The sequence below is a fragment of the Schistocerca serialis genome, chromosome 1 (assembly GCF_023864345.2).
Source record: "Schistocerca serialis cubense isolate TAMUIC-IGC-003099 chromosome 1, iqSchSeri2.2, whole genome shotgun sequence".
NCBI classification, from domain to species: Eukaryota; Metazoa; Arthropoda; class Insecta; order Orthoptera; family Acrididae; genus Schistocerca; species Schistocerca serialis.
This window is the reverse complement of record NC_064638.1, coordinates 954,520,805-954,536,309: the sequence shown is the minus strand read 5'-3', so window position 1 is coordinate 954,536,309 and position 15,505 is coordinate 954,520,805. Positions and strand designations below refer to the sequence as shown.

At 42.8% G+C, this 15,505-nt stretch overlaps 1 protein-coding gene across 1 annotated transcript in view; it reads left to right on the top strand.

Moving 5' to 3' along the window:
* LOC126412811 (ATP-binding cassette sub-family C member 5-like) overlaps positions 1-15,505 on the top strand; it is a 276,750-nt gene that overhangs the window by 223,863 nt on the left and 37,382 nt on the right. Inside the window, exon 23 of the mRNA XM_050082599.1 lies at positions 11,855-12,044. Within this exon, the coding sequence (XP_049938556.1) occupies positions 11,855-12,044 (190 nt within the window). The remainder of the gene's footprint in view (positions 1-11,854; positions 12,045-15,505) is intronic.

The following is a 15,505-nucleotide window of genomic DNA, read 5'->3' as shown; positions in this document are numbered from 1 at the left end:
CAAAGCTTTAGAAAACAATATCGAAGAACAACTTAGTAGTTTTCTGCCCCACAGGTTGATTCTATTAGTATTGCACATGCGTGCTCGTCATATGTACAGTAGGCATCTTGTGAAAGATATACCAATTTCTTAAATGAACCAGTGTCATAAATATTCTATTTTGGAAATAATTTACGTAAGGGGTAAGAGTCTCATTCTTACTGTTAGTAGTTACAAGTAAATATGTTTTGTTGTACTTCATGCTACAGCTTTTTGTATCCTTTTTCAGAGTTTAGACATTGGATCCTTAGTTTCCTGTTTTGTACACAATAATTTTATTTGACGAAGTTTAAAAACTTATTAAGAAAAATAGAATTAAGGTTATAAAGACATTTAATCTTTGCAGTCAACATTGTTAAAGAAGAAAATTAACATTTTACACATTTTTCTTTTTCAAGGAAATGATTTTGTCTAGGTTTGGTACAGTATTCCAGGACCTGCTAACCTCAAAGAATTTGTCAAATTTTTATCACTGAGAAGTGAACAGTTCTTAGTTTTAGCAGGTTTTAAAAGGGGGAAAAAGTGCTCACAGATATACGTGTAACCAAACATTGAGAGAACTTTGGCCACCTGCTTGTGCAAAAGAAGACACTTCTCTCATGGAAAACAGCTGTAAAAGTCATCCAAAGCTTTATGCATAAGAAAGCGGTCCTTCAGGCAGATATCACACTGTAGGTCAATCAGCTCTAGTTGTAACACTTCTGAGACATCCTCTGCCCAAAGGAAAAAGTGAACAAATATAGCTAAGGCCAGTTGAAGCTCACTTACCTCCAGAACTCTGTTTCAACTCTTCTTGTAATTCGCAAATGATTTGAACATAATCTGAAAAATCCTCATCTTCTTTGTTGTTGTTCTGGTCTTCAGTCCTGAGACTGGTTTGATGCAGCTCTCCATGCTACTCTATCCTGTGCAAGCTTCTACATCTCCCAGTACCTACTGCAACCTACATCCTTCTGTATCTGTTTAGTGTATTCATCTCTTGGTCTCCCTCTACGATTTTTACCCTCCACGCCGCCCTCCAATACTAAATTGGTGATCCCTTGATGCCTCAGAACATGTCTTACCAACCGATCCCTTCTTCTAGTCAAGTTGTGCAACAAACTTCTCTTCTCCCCAATCCTATTCAGTACCTCCTCATTAGTTATGTGATCTACCCATCTAATCTTCAGGTTGTCCAAACTATTTATCTTCCATGTTTCACTTCCATACATGGCTACACTCCATACAAATACTTTCAGAAATGACTTCCTGACACTTAAATCTATACTCGATGTTAACAAGTTCCTCTTCTTCAAAAGCGCATTCCTTGCCACTGCCAGTCTACATTATATATCCTTATCCTCTCCACTTCGACCATCATCAGTTATTTTGCTCCCCAAATAGCAAAACTCCTTTACTACTTTAAGAATCTTATTTCCTAATCTAATTCCCTCAGCATCACCCGACTTAATTTGACTACATTCCATTATTCTTGTTTTGCTTTTGTTGATGTTCATCTTATATCCTCCTTTCAAGACACTATCCATTCCGTTCATCTTCTTTAACACTGTCTAATGCAGAAAGGTGCCCACAATTCTCCTTGCGCTACTTTTTTTCCCCACAAAATAATCGTCTGCACTAAATCGATGATTTTCACCTTGGAGTGAAATGTTCCAAGTATTTAAATGACAAGGTAGGTCACGCAAAAAAGCCAAATTTGCCATTTAGGATCACGAAGTAATTCTTCTGGACACCCTTTCATTACAAAAAAGGTATTGATTTCGCCCCTCAAGGGGGGGGGGGGGGGGGGTACAGATGAAGCCCCTTCCCCCTGCTTAGCCATCTTACTTTGGCGTGGTAGGGGATGTCTGGGTATTCTGCTTCGATATCAGCCAGAAATTCTTTAAATTGATGATGTGAGAGTCCATGTGACCAAAGATAATTAAACATTCGAACAACTGTGTCCATAACATTTTTTATGTTGACAATCTTCGCACAAAATGCCTCGTGGTGTATCAGACAATGGACTGCCGTGAGTAAGGAACAGGCAACTTCAGTCATTTTTACTTGACACAACCCAGGAATCCAGCACGTTTCCCTCATAGCACAGAGGCGCTCCATTCTATCACGCTGGTCAGGCATTGCCATTTAAAACCCATTTACTTTAATACATTTTCAATGGCTAGAAAAATATCCAAACCAGTGGTTGTATCTTTTAATGGTATAAGGTTGAGGAATTCTTTTGTGACATGCAGATTGTCATCAACACCTCGAATGAATATGACAAGCTGAGAGATGTCTGCAATGTCCGTGGACTCGTCAAGAGTGATAGAAAATGAAACGAAATTTGCTGCTCACTCCATTAATTGCTGCTCCATGTCTGTGGCCATATCTTTGACTCAGCGAGCAACAGTTTGAGACGAAAGAGCTATTTTTTCAAATTTTTATGTGAGGTCTGTTGGACAAATGCAAACTGCTGAGTCGATCACGCAATCGTCTGTGAGGATCCCAGCTACAAAGTGTTTACCTGCAAATGCATTTGTAACTTGTGTGCAAACTTTCTCCAACTGTTTCCTGCTCCTACAAAAAAAAAAAAAAAAAAAAAAAAAAAAAAAAAAAAAAAAAAAAAAAAAAAAAAAAAAAAAAAAAAGGAGATTGGTTTCCGCTGTGTTTTCCCCCCAGTTCCTCTGAAAAGTGGTCATAGATACCAGCTAGGACAGCAAAAAGTGGTCACAAAATAAATTTTTATGTATTGGAATGTTTGCATTGTAATTAATTGGAAACATAGAACAAACTACAACATATGTTTTCCAGTCCATCAAACCACAAATACACAAAAACAAAGAGTGACTCTTAATGACACTTTGCTATCCAAGAGAGCGTTCATGACGGCTTTTCAGAGAGAGGCAAAAAATAATGTACCTGAAGCTTTTTCTTATGTCTGTGAGATGCGATTTAATGCAACCCAAATACAAAAATTAACTGAAAAGAAATGTTCCTTGTTGCTGGCAAATTGATATTTGATAACTGGCACATTGCTAAGTGTCCTATAAGATTGTAAAATATAGTTTTATTTATGATCTTTATCAATAATAAACAGTCATACAATAGGAAACACTTCTCTGCAATGCTGCTTGAAATTTTCTTTCAGTTCTTCAAGCTTTGATTTGCGTTCCTTTTGCGACAAATTTTTGATCTGATCTTCGTGACAGGTATTAAAGTACCATTCAGTCGAGTACATTTTTAAATACGTGAGGTTCTGATAACCTAATGAACATTTGACATGATTTTCGACAGCAGTACAAAAGAAATTAATTTCCCACTCGGGTTTAAATAGTGTGGATGCGCCAATGCAACAACTTACGAATTCACATGGGGTGCTGGCCTCAGACGATCGCAGGCGCTAGCACCCCAGGGGCACAGTTTGGATAAGCCTGGGTTATGTCATCACTAGATACTCAACAGGCATACTCTACTTAGTGACGTCACAGTTGGTTTCAACAAAATTTTTATTCATCTGCAACAAAGAATTTAGCACAATATGTAATTGCATAAATAAAGATGACTCTTCTCCATTCCGTATATTCTTGAAATATGATAATTTAACTCTTTGTGTAAACAGTTTCTTCTACGGGAACAGTACAATAGCTTTGTCACTCAGGATATCAAGGTAAACGTCAGCTTGACATTTGGAAATGTAACTATAGAATAAACACAGGGTATTCCAAATTTAAGCAACAAATGGAAATTTTCCGAGGTTGCTTTTACTTTGCCAGAAAATGATATAAACAGGTGATAGTAAAGTAGAGAGAGTGCAAAGAGTTCAGAACATAAACAACTGCAACATGCATAATGGTAGACAAACATTTCTTCATTTCTTCCAAATTAATGGATTTGTGCACATATTCCGACAATTGGCTAATGTGCTCAGTATGGTGTGTGACCCCCTGTGGCGACAATACAGGCCTGACAACAATGGGACATGCTGTAAATGATGTTATCAGTCTCATGTTGAGGCAGTAATGCCCATTCTTCCTGCAGAGGTGCTCGCAGCCTATGAGAGTAGTTGCTGGATGCTGAGGTGATGCAAGTCATCCCTCTAGTCTTTCCCAGACATGCTCTATGGAATTCAAATCGAGAGAGCAAGCAGGGCACACCATGTGAGCAATACCTTCCATTTCCAAGAAACCATCAACTACTCGTGCCCTATAAAGTCGAGCATTTATCATCCATCATTACTAACTCTGGTCCCAAAGCAGCTCACAACAAATGCAAATGAGGTCCCAAGATCTTGTAACAATACGTGTCAGTAGTTAAACTTTACCATTTCACCCATACTATTTCATGAATAGGGGTTCGAGTGGTAAACATAATCCCTGCCCTCACCATTAGGGATCTTCCTCAATATTGGTCTCTTTCCACATTGTTTGGGTTTCGAAATCGTGGCCCATGTTCTCTCCAGATATGAATCCATCGAGAATCAATCTCCAGACTAAATTGGAATTCATCTGTGAAAACAACTTTGGCCCACTGTTCGACTGCCCCCGTGGCGTATTGATTACTCCACTCTAGACGTTCCTTTCTGTGAAGATGTGTCAGAGGTAGACATGCAGAACGTCTCTGACAATAAAGACCACTTTTCCAAAGCCTTCAGCCCACCATTTGCCTCGGTACAACACATCCAGTGGATGCTGAAAGCTCACACGCCAGTTGCCATGCAGTACTAAGGCAGTACTGTCATGCCCTTACAGCCAAATGACAGTCCTCTCTTCTCAATTCACATGTGGTTGGCCCTGCCTTCGTCTTCGAGATACAGTTTCGATCTCTAGAAACTGTTCCCACATCCAATAAACAACAGAATGATTCACTCCAAGCTTTTGGGTCACGTCAGTTTGTGACTGTCCTGCTTCCATTCTTTCTATGTCCCTCCACCACAGAGAGTCCTGTAGGCAACTTCTCTGTGCCATACTGCACCTTCTGTGATGGTGTGCACAGCGATTGTGGGTGTGGGACTACCTAGCAAACACTACCTCGTTTCATAGGTGCCCTGACATCACAGTTAGCATGGTTGTCCATGATTATATCGTGAATTAGACACAGGGTGGGGAAATAATGCTTAGTTGGTTTAATTTTGGACACTATTGTACATTTTGAAATCTTCATTGGTTGGCTGTGGCTCTTGCACCATTGCCAGTGCATTATGGAAATCTGGTCTGGCCTGACAATACATGGTGTGTACACAAACACCTCCGCAGATTCTTCCTCTCGCTTAGTTACTGCAATCACTGTCTCACTTTGAAAACTTTCTTCTGTTGTCTAGGGGACTTACCAGAAGATACTTGTGATCTGTTTATTAACTCATTATATCATTTTATTTTTTCACGGGTATTGTTCATCAAAAAGATAAGATATCTTCACTTGCTTGGTCGCAAGATTGTATTTGACAAGCAACTCCTGATATTTTGCCCATTGTCCTTTCTTCTTTGCTAGGTTGAACAGCCTTCTTACTTGCTTCCAGATTTCTGTTTCACCAAGGTCTTAATGGTAGATGTCACTGCGTGTGCCGTTTCCTCAAAATCTGCTGAGTTCTTTATCAAATTCTGACTTCAGATAAGAGGGAGTTTAGGTGTTTTCCTAGGATTTCTGTAAGCCATGGTCTGCTTAACACCCATTTCAACCTCAAACTTATTACATGTGTGGTCAAATAAGGATAGCTTCATCACCCAATGTCTTTGTTTCTCATAACTATCCATTAGAGTGAACCTGAAAATTTTGTCAGTTACTTCTTCTAGTTCTTCTGTTCCTGAAGGTAGGTTCCCTACCCCTATCCAAGGTTTCCAGAGTATTTTCTAGCAGAAATTTGAAGAAGTTGTCACCTCTGCTGTTGATGTTGCTGCTTCCCCACACCAGATTGTGGGCATTGGCATCACAACTGTCAGGCAGTTGTTCATTCTGCTGTGAGCAGCTATTTGCCAGTCTCCTCACCACCTGGGGAGGAGTAGTACTGTATGTGTAAGGAAGGTAAGCTGAAGCCAAAACAATTTCCCTCGTGCTTCCTTTGTCATGTTGTTTCATCCTGATGGCCACAAAGTCCTAGGAATGGAATTCCGCTGTCAGCACGAATGGAATTCTATTCTTAACATAAATGCATGTTCTGTAGTTCTTCAGATTCCTATCATAAATCATCTTACCTCCAGTTCCTCTGAGTCCTGAAATATCTTCTTTACATCAATAGAATTCCTGTGATGGGGTCGTGTCCACCTTCTGTCATGCCAGGAAACAGCTGAGGATGGCAGTGGCCACTCCACTGTGTTGCATTTCATCTGCAACACTTGCACCATCCAACTTGCCGCCATGGTCACTTATGATGTGACTGCAGACGTCCACACACACGGACATTCCTTGTGGCCTTCCTCCTATTTGTGTCAACTGCGGAGAGCACCATTCTCCCTGTTCGCTGGACTGTGCGGTATTTCAGAAAGAGTGGAAAATAATGGAATTATAAGACTCTGGACAGGCTGACCTATACAGAGGCAAAATGGAAATATGACTGCCTAAACCCTGTGTTCGTGATCTCCTCCTATGCTGTAGCTACGACGGTGGTGCTGCCTACTCTGGAAACAGTAACCACACCAGCTATACCTCAGACAGTAGGCCCTCAGGGCTGCCAGACTACACCTGCCCCCTTATTGCTTGGTGGCACGTCTCCTTCCATTAGTCCCATAACAACTACTTTGGGAGCAACCCCCTCTCCCCTCCCCAGCCATCGTGGGCATTGGTCCCCACATCTTCACATCTTGGCCAGAGAAGCAACAGCCTCCTCAGACTTCTATCTCAAGGAATGGGGTTTTGTGACTTTGCCTTCTAAGGCTTTTGCTGCAGTGAAGCTGGACACCAGCTAATGGCTGAAGGAGCCACACAGTGCTGATCGTAGGGCTTTCTGATCATCATTGGTTCCTGGCACACACTCAGAGAAACCCTCCCAGCCAGAAAAACCAAAAGAAAAGTGAGAGATCAGAAAGAAGCAGCCTGACAAGAAGAAAGAGATTCCGGTGAATCCCACACCACGCGTTCCAGCAAATTCTAAAGATGAGCTTCAGACCCAATGGGCACAGAGACGACGAGCCCTCAGCACGTGGCTGAAGGTGACCCTGAGGCGTAAATGCCTCCTTGGTGATTTCATGCCTTCCCAGACCACAGAAAGTGTCATCCGCCAGTGGAATTGCAGTGGTTTTACCTACCCCCACCTGACAGAGTTAGGACAACTCTTACATGTTACACCAGCTTTTTGCATCGCCCTTCAGGAAACCTGGTTTCCAGCAATGTGGACCCCCCCCCCCCTTTCTTGGCTATTGGTGGTATTACAAAAATTGCACAGACTGTAACAGGATTTCAGATGGAGTGTGTATCTAGTCTGTATCTATATCCTTACCTCTATGTATAATGCACCTATGACCCTTCAAACACCTTTAGAAGCTGTTGCTGTCAGGGTGAGGACAACACAGGAAGTTACCATCTGCAACATCTACCTTCCTCCAGATGGTGAAGTGGCACAACATGTACTGGCTGCACTAATTTCACAACTCCCTCCACCTTTTGGGGTGGAAACAAGATTACTGGCCTTGGTAGAGATGTCGAGCATCTCCTAACTCAACTTGACCTGTGTCTCATAAATACTGATGCCCCTACTCATTTCAGTGTGGCATGTGGCACATAATCAGGCATTGATCTCTCCATTTGCGGTCCTGGCCCTCCCACTGTGTATGCACTGGAGAGATCAAGATGACTTGTGTGGTAGTGACCACTTTCCGCTCTTTTTGCCCCTCCACCAGCATCACTGATCAGGGTTCTTGCCCAGGTGGGCTCTTTGCCAAGGCTGCTATCACCGTTGGATCTCTGTTGCATGGCAACATCGATCTGATGATCAAGAACATTACTGCTACCGCTGAATCGGCAGTCCCTCTTTTCTCAGGTTGCCCCTGGTGGAAGACAGTGCCTTGGTGGTCGCCAGAAATAGCTGATAATCGTCATAAGCGGCACTCATCTGTTGAGCACCTAATTGCCTTCAAATGGCTCTGTCCCCAGGTCTGTCAACTCATCAAATGACAGAAGCAGTAGTGTTGGAATGATACGTCTCCACCATTGGAACATTACCTCACCTTCCAGGTGTGGATTAAGCTTAGACGCCGTTACAGATATCAGACATCTGCAGGTTTACTTGGGATTTCCACACATGCAGCTGCCTACACTAACTCAGGCACAATTGCAGAGTGTCTTGCCGAACATTATGCTCCCCCCTCTGCATCTGAGCATTATCGCCCCACCTTTCATCTCCTAAAACAGCAGGTGGAATGACAACATCAATCATTTTCTGTGTACCACCCTGAGCCATATAATGCTCCCTTCAATGAGTGGGAATTTCTCAGTGCCCTGCTGATTGTCCTGACACATCCTCGTACCAGACTGCATCCATCCCCAAATTTAAACATCTGTCAGCAGATTATTGATGCCACCTTTTTGCCATCTTCAATCACATCTGGGGTGATGGCGAATTCCCATCCCAGTGGCGAGAAAGTATAATCATTTCATTACCAAAACCGAGTAAGGACCCCATCTATGTGGATAGCTATTGTCTTATCAGTTTCACCAACGTTCTGTGCAAGCTGCTTGAACGGATGGTGAGCTGGAGGTTTGTTGGTTCGTTGAGTCTTGGGGCCTTCTGGCTCCGTCACAGAGTGGTTTTCAAGGTCTCTCCACCACTGACAACTTAGTATACCTGGAGTCCGCCATCCAAATGGCCTTTTCCTGCCATCAACGCCTTATTGCCGTCTTTTTTGACCTGATGAAAGCGTATGACACTACATGGCGCCACCACTTTTCACACTTCTCTAGGACTAGCTCCTGATTTTTATACAGAACTTTTTGTCGCTCCGTACCTTTAGAGTTCGAGTCAGTGCTTCACACACGTCCCCCATATCCAAGATAATGGGGCCCCGAAGGCTCTGTATTGAGTGTCCCACTCTTTTTAGTGGCCATTAATGGTCTTGCAGCGGCGGTCGGGTTCTCAGTATCACCCTTTCTATGTACTGACGACTTCTGTTTTTCCTTTTTCTTCTTTACTGTTGGTGTGGCTCAGCATCGACTGCAGGGAGCCATATGAAAGGCAGTGTCATGGGCTCTCACTTACGGCTTTCAGTTTTCAGCCACCAATACTAGTGCCACGCACGTCTGTCATTGTTGTACTGTTCACCTACACCCGGAACTTTACCTCGATGACCATGTACTTAACATGGTGGAGACTTATTCCTTTAGGCCTAGTTTTCGATGCTTGCTTAACGTGGTTCTCTTGTCTTCGTCACATTAAAGAAAAATGCTGGTGGCATCTAAACTTTCTTCAATACCTGAGCCACACCAACCGGTCTGCAGATCGCTCTACATTGCTACAGTTGTACAAAGCCCTAGTGCAGTCCCATCTTGACTATGGGAGCCTGGCATATGGTTTAGTATCACCCTCAGCTCTGCAGCTGCTGGACCCTATACACTACTGTTGAGGTTGATTTGTGATGGGAGCTTTCTGAAGAAGCCCAGTGACCAGCCTCCTAGTGGAAGCTGGGGTTCCTCCATTACAGATAAGGCGACAACAGCTGCTTGCACATTATACCACCTTCATTCATAGTTCACCTCAACATTCAAATAATCTTCTCCATATCCCTAACACGGTGACCCATCTCCCACAGCGGCAGCCTAGGTCAGGGATTCCAATTGCATTCTGTGTCTGGTCCCTTCTCACTGAACTTGAGACTTACCCTCTGCCACCTTTCCTGTGGGTCCACTCAGTGCTCCTTGCTGGATGGCTGCAGTGTTCTCACTGCGAAGTTGGTGGCCATCCGTCATGCTCTTGAGCATAGGCCATACTTGGCTGTCTCACAATCACATCCTACGTTATGAGGACCCACCTCAGTGTTGCTATGGTCCGTGTCTTGTTGGACAGCCCAGTTTAAGCCACACTGAGGAGGAGCCTTCCTGCCACACTGTCTTTGGTGTCAGGAGACAGTGCCTCAACGGCTGATCTAGTTTTTAATTTTTTTTCAAGATGGCGGTTCTTAACACTCAATCTAAGGGTGGGCATCTTGCTTTCTCTCTCTCCCCCCCCCCCCCCCCCCCCTCCCCCCATCTTTTTAAGCTCTTCATTGCTCTTTCTTTGCAGTTTGTTTGCCTTGGTGTTAGTCTTTTCCATATTTGTGTTCCTCTAGCCTTGTGTTTTTTGGCTGGAGAGTTTAGTGTGTTGCAGAGTGGCTGGCTCATTCTTTTTTATTCTTGTGATCAGTCAGCCCAGGCCATCTGGTATATTGTTTTAATACCTTCCACCACTTTTTTTCCTTTTAAGTGCACATTTTCCCCTTTGGTTTGCTTCTTTTGTTTTGTCTTTCTGTGTGGTTCCCATTTAATTTTACGCATTTTTACTTTCCCTGTCTCCTTTTGGAAATGGTTTTAACCCGAGACCTGTTTGCATGAGGAAACAAGACCTGTTTGCATGGGGAAACAAGACCTGTTTCCGTGAGGAAAAAGAAATCGATGACCCTGTAGTTTGGTCCCTTTACTCTTCAAACCAGCCAACCAACCTGTGTGGAACACAAAGAACACACTCAATAAAGATTTGAATTGGAGATGTTGAGTGGACACACACACACACACACACACACACACACACACACACACACACACACACACACACACACACACACACACACTCCTCCTCCTTTCATACCTATGCCCCTATTCCTTTCATACCTATGCCCCTATATGGTCATATGGTTCTGGTTCAATGATTAGACTGTTTGTCAAGCTGCCACCAGGGGCATAGGCATGTGATTTTGTGTGTGTGTGTGTGTGTGTGTGTGTGTTATGCTAGCCAGGACTACTCTGAAAGCTAACAAGTTGTCCTCTTTTTTATGTGGACCTATTGACACCTCAACACTTCTACTTTTCAGTGAGTAGTCTACTTCAATCCAAAAGTATTTACATTCTATCAGAACTTTCGTATAGCTTTAAAACTCTCGTTTTAATAGTCGAAATTGCTACACTTTTGTTACAAGCAGATGTATTAATTTCTCAGAATAATTTCACAAATTCTGTAAGCTTAGCAGGCTCTTAGAAATCTTTCTACAAATTACAGAAACTTCTTTCTGAAATAATTGGTCAAAAACCATGCTTTCATATGAGAATTTTTTGAAGTCTAGATACAACACATGCTGCAAATTCAAGTTTAACAACAGTAAATGAAAAATTTTTATCTTCAAATTGTATATTGTACACAGCATACACTAAATAAAAAGTAAAAGCCAGTTTCAGTCTCTTACCATAGACACCATTGAAACAAGCAGAGTGAGTTTGTCTTTGTCATGCATAAAAAACACCACTCTGCTGTGGTCGGCAGACCCTGGAATGGTTGAATGAACAGAAACAGTTTCCTGTGTTGCAGTATAAGTGAGGTGATTCTTTTGGACTCCATTCCAGTCAGTCAGCATTCACATTATTTCACTTTTTGAATCTACGTGAACAAGACCTGTGCAATTTCATTAGCTGAGCTACCATGTTCCAGTTCTTGTTTTATGTGCCTATCCACTACTTGGTGGTGGTGCAGTGAGTCAGATGGTTATCTCCACAAGTTCATTGCAAGTACGTGGGGCTGTTGACATGATAAACTCTTGAAAGCTTTCAGTGTGTGACACACTGTGTTTCATTTATTTGGTTTCAAGAACTGATTTAAATGCACTGTTTTAGATTTATGTTAGCTTGTTTAAGCCACTTTAAATGGTAATATGCTACTTTTCAGGACCTGCCAGAAGAAGCAGCAGTGAAAATTCCAGATAACTCTCCACCTGAAAATTGGCCATGGGCAGGGGAAGTAGTAATGAAGGATGCTACACTTCGCTACAGACCTGAACTTCCGTTAGTGTTGCAGGGTGTATCTGCCGAAATCAAGGCTGGTGAAAAAGTAGGCATTGTTGGCCGCACTGGAGCAGGTATTAAATTAGTTAACATACACTGTATATTTAAAAAAATCATTTAAGGATATTTATAATATTTTAATTATGTGAAGGTATTTACTCACTGTACCAACAAAAGTGGCAGTAATGAAGGATTTTTCATTGCTTGTTGTTGTTGATTTTTTTCCTCTCGTTATTACTTTAACTCTTCCATAAGTGTCTGTCATCTGATAGAACTCAGTGATACATAGAATAAAATTATTCATTTTAATTTCATTCCTGTCCCTTTTCCAATTCCCTGATGGAATATGTGCAGTATTGAGTTGAAAAATTTTGTGTTCTTCTTGAATAACATACAGCACTGTGGAAAAGGAGTACTTAGATTCAGAGAAAACAGCTATTAATAGAAAGCATCTGCTCTATTAGCACACACTGTTTTTCTTTGTTTGTAACTCAGATCAGAATACCCTTCCATATGACCAGTTGATCATGGAACCAACCTAAGCATAGTCCTACGCAGGATGCTCACCGACGTGGTGTGGCAAGTGACATGACACATGGTGTGACAGAGACACACATCAACAAAAGTTTTGCATCAGTCCTTTATTTTTAAGTTCATAGCATAGAAAACAGAAAATAGCTCTGAAACATGCATATATATTTGTATTTATTTGGAATGTGTCCATATCATCATAAAAAGCACATTTCTGCAATGACAGAGTTGTCTATTTCACATGGGGATTTTCCACAGAACTCCTGAGCAGGGTCAGTACTTGGTGGAATGTTACCTTGTTCAAATGCAGACTTGAATCCATCATGGCATACTGTCAATGAGATCATCAATACAGACCTGGTTCAAATTATACCACTTTTAATTGTGATTCTGTATAAGTCGTGCAGAGTACGTAGTAGTTGGATACGTCCAAAAACAGCTCTTTTAATCAATCCCACCCTTATTCGATTGGTTTCACATTCGGAGAATAGGCACACCATTCCATTCTGGTGATGCTAGCATGCTGAAAGAATGTGTTCATGAAAGCAGTATGATGAGCTTGCCAGTTCTTATCCATCAATATGAAATTGTTACCAAAATGTTGGTGATACGGTCCCACTATTTGTTGCACAATATCTTCCCTCTACCATAGATCAGTGAAATTGACATCAACGATGAGGAGATGTGTGCTGTGGCCCCTTCTAATGTCACCTCAGAGCATCACTCCATCATCATCTTGCTGTCCATATAGGGAACAGAGTTGGAGGCATTCGTTACTACTGGTTTGTCTCTAAATGTGTTGTCTGTGATCAGCGTTCAAACAGATCCAAGTTTGGTCCATAAACAACACCTGATGCCGGTCCCGGGGAGTCCGTTCAGCATAATTTCTTGTCCACCTGTAACAGAGTCCATCGTGTAGCGTATAATGTGATCATCACCATGGCCATTGGAAATGGGGATTCGCATTATGCAATCATTTCCTGACATTTTGGTGTGACACAAAATGTCTTTTAGCCTTTTTGAACATCAACTTCAGTGCTGGAACATAAATCCCATGGTTCCTTTCACTCAAAAGTCATAGATATTGATCATGCTGTGCACCTTTTGGTTGTGGAGGGCCTGTGTGATAAGTTCTCAACTTTACTCGTGAATTGGAACAGAGTTCATGTCCACATCATATCACTGTGGCTCCATTGCACACATTTAGCAGCTTCACTGGTTGACAAGCCTTCAGAGCATTACTTGATGATGTGGACCTCCTTGTTGGTCATGGTTGTCCTTCGTAGCAAGATGACTGTTCACTCTGCTGTTCCAGTCTCTCTGATGCATCCATATATGTGCCTTACCTTCAACTGAAATGCTGCAATCCTGTAGTGTGTGGCATTCTACCCATAGGTTGCACTCATGGTAACTGTGGGTACATCTACAAGAAAATTTCATTGGTGACCTTCTGATGGGTATAGGAACAGTGACAATAGCAACACATCTGCACAACATATTAAAGTGATGCAAAACTTTTGTTGATGTGTGTAGATGATAGTGGCATCGTGTGCTTGTAAACCATCAACAGCGGTGCCAAGCTAGATACACCAGTTCCCACCTCATCACCATCGTTAAACACTGTCGGGAATTGCCAGTTCTTGGATGGGGTATATATTTTTCCTGCGTGGAATGTTTCCCTCTATTATATATATACAGACTGGCCGTGCACCAAGGCATGTTTAGCCACAGGGTGATCCTCATTACCAACAAACACTCTCTGCCTGTGTCCATTCATGCGAATGGACAGTTTGTTGCTGGTCATTCCCACATAGAAAGCTTCACAGTGTAGGCAGGTCAGTTGGTAAATCACGTGGGTGCTTTCACACATGGCTCTGCCTTTGATCGAGTACACCTTCCAGGTTACAGGACTGGAGTAGGTGGTGGTGGGAGGGTGCAAGGGACAGGTTTTACACCAGGGGCAGTTACAAGGGTAGGAGCCAGAGGGTAGGGAAGGTGGTTTGGGGATTTCATTGGAATGAACCAAGAGGTTACGAAGGTTAGGTGGATGGCGGAAAGACACTCTTGGTGGAGTGGCGAGGATTTCATGAAGGATCGATCTCATTTCAGGGCAGGATTTGAGGAAGTCGTATCCCTGCTGGAAAGCCACATTCAGAGTCTGATCCAGTCCCGGAAAGTATCCTGTCACAAGTGGGGCACTTTTGGGGTTCTTCTGTGGGAGGTTCTGGGTTTGTGGGGATGAGGAAGTGGCTCTGGTTATTTGCTTCAGTACCAGGTCGGGAGGGTAGTTGCGGGATGCGAAAGCTGTTTTCAGGTTGTTGGTGTAATGGTTCAGGGATTCAGGACTGGAGCAGATTCGTTTGTCATGAAGACCTAGGCTGTAGGAAGGGACTGTTTGATATGGAATGGGTGGCAGCTGTCATAATGGAGGTACTATTGCTTGTTGGTGGGTTTGATGTGGACGGATGGGTGAAGCTGGCCATTGGATAGATGGAGGTCAACGTCAAGGAAAGTGGCATGGAATTTGGAGTAGGACCAGGTGAAACTCATGGAACCGAAGGAGTTGAGGTTGGAAAGGAAATTCTGGATTTCTTCTTCACTGTGAGTCCAGATCATGAAGATGTCATCAATAAATCTGTACCAAACTTTGGGTTGGCAGGCCTGGGTAACCAAGAAGGCGTCCTCTAAGCGGCCCATAAATAGGTTGGCGTACGAGGGGGCCATCCTGGTACCCATGGCTGTTTCCTTTAATTGTTGGTACGTCTGGCCTTCGAAAGTGAAGAAGTTGTGAGTCAGAATGAAGCTGGCTAAGGTAATGAGGAAAAAGGTTTTAGGTAGGGTGGCAGGTGATCGGAGTGAAAGGAAGTGCTCCATCGCAGCAAGGCCCTGGACATGCGGAATATTTGTGTATAAGGAATGGTTACAAGGATGGTTTGCGGGGGTAACAGATTGGGTAAGGATTCCAGGCGTTCGAGAACGTGGTTGGTGTCTTTGATGAAAGATG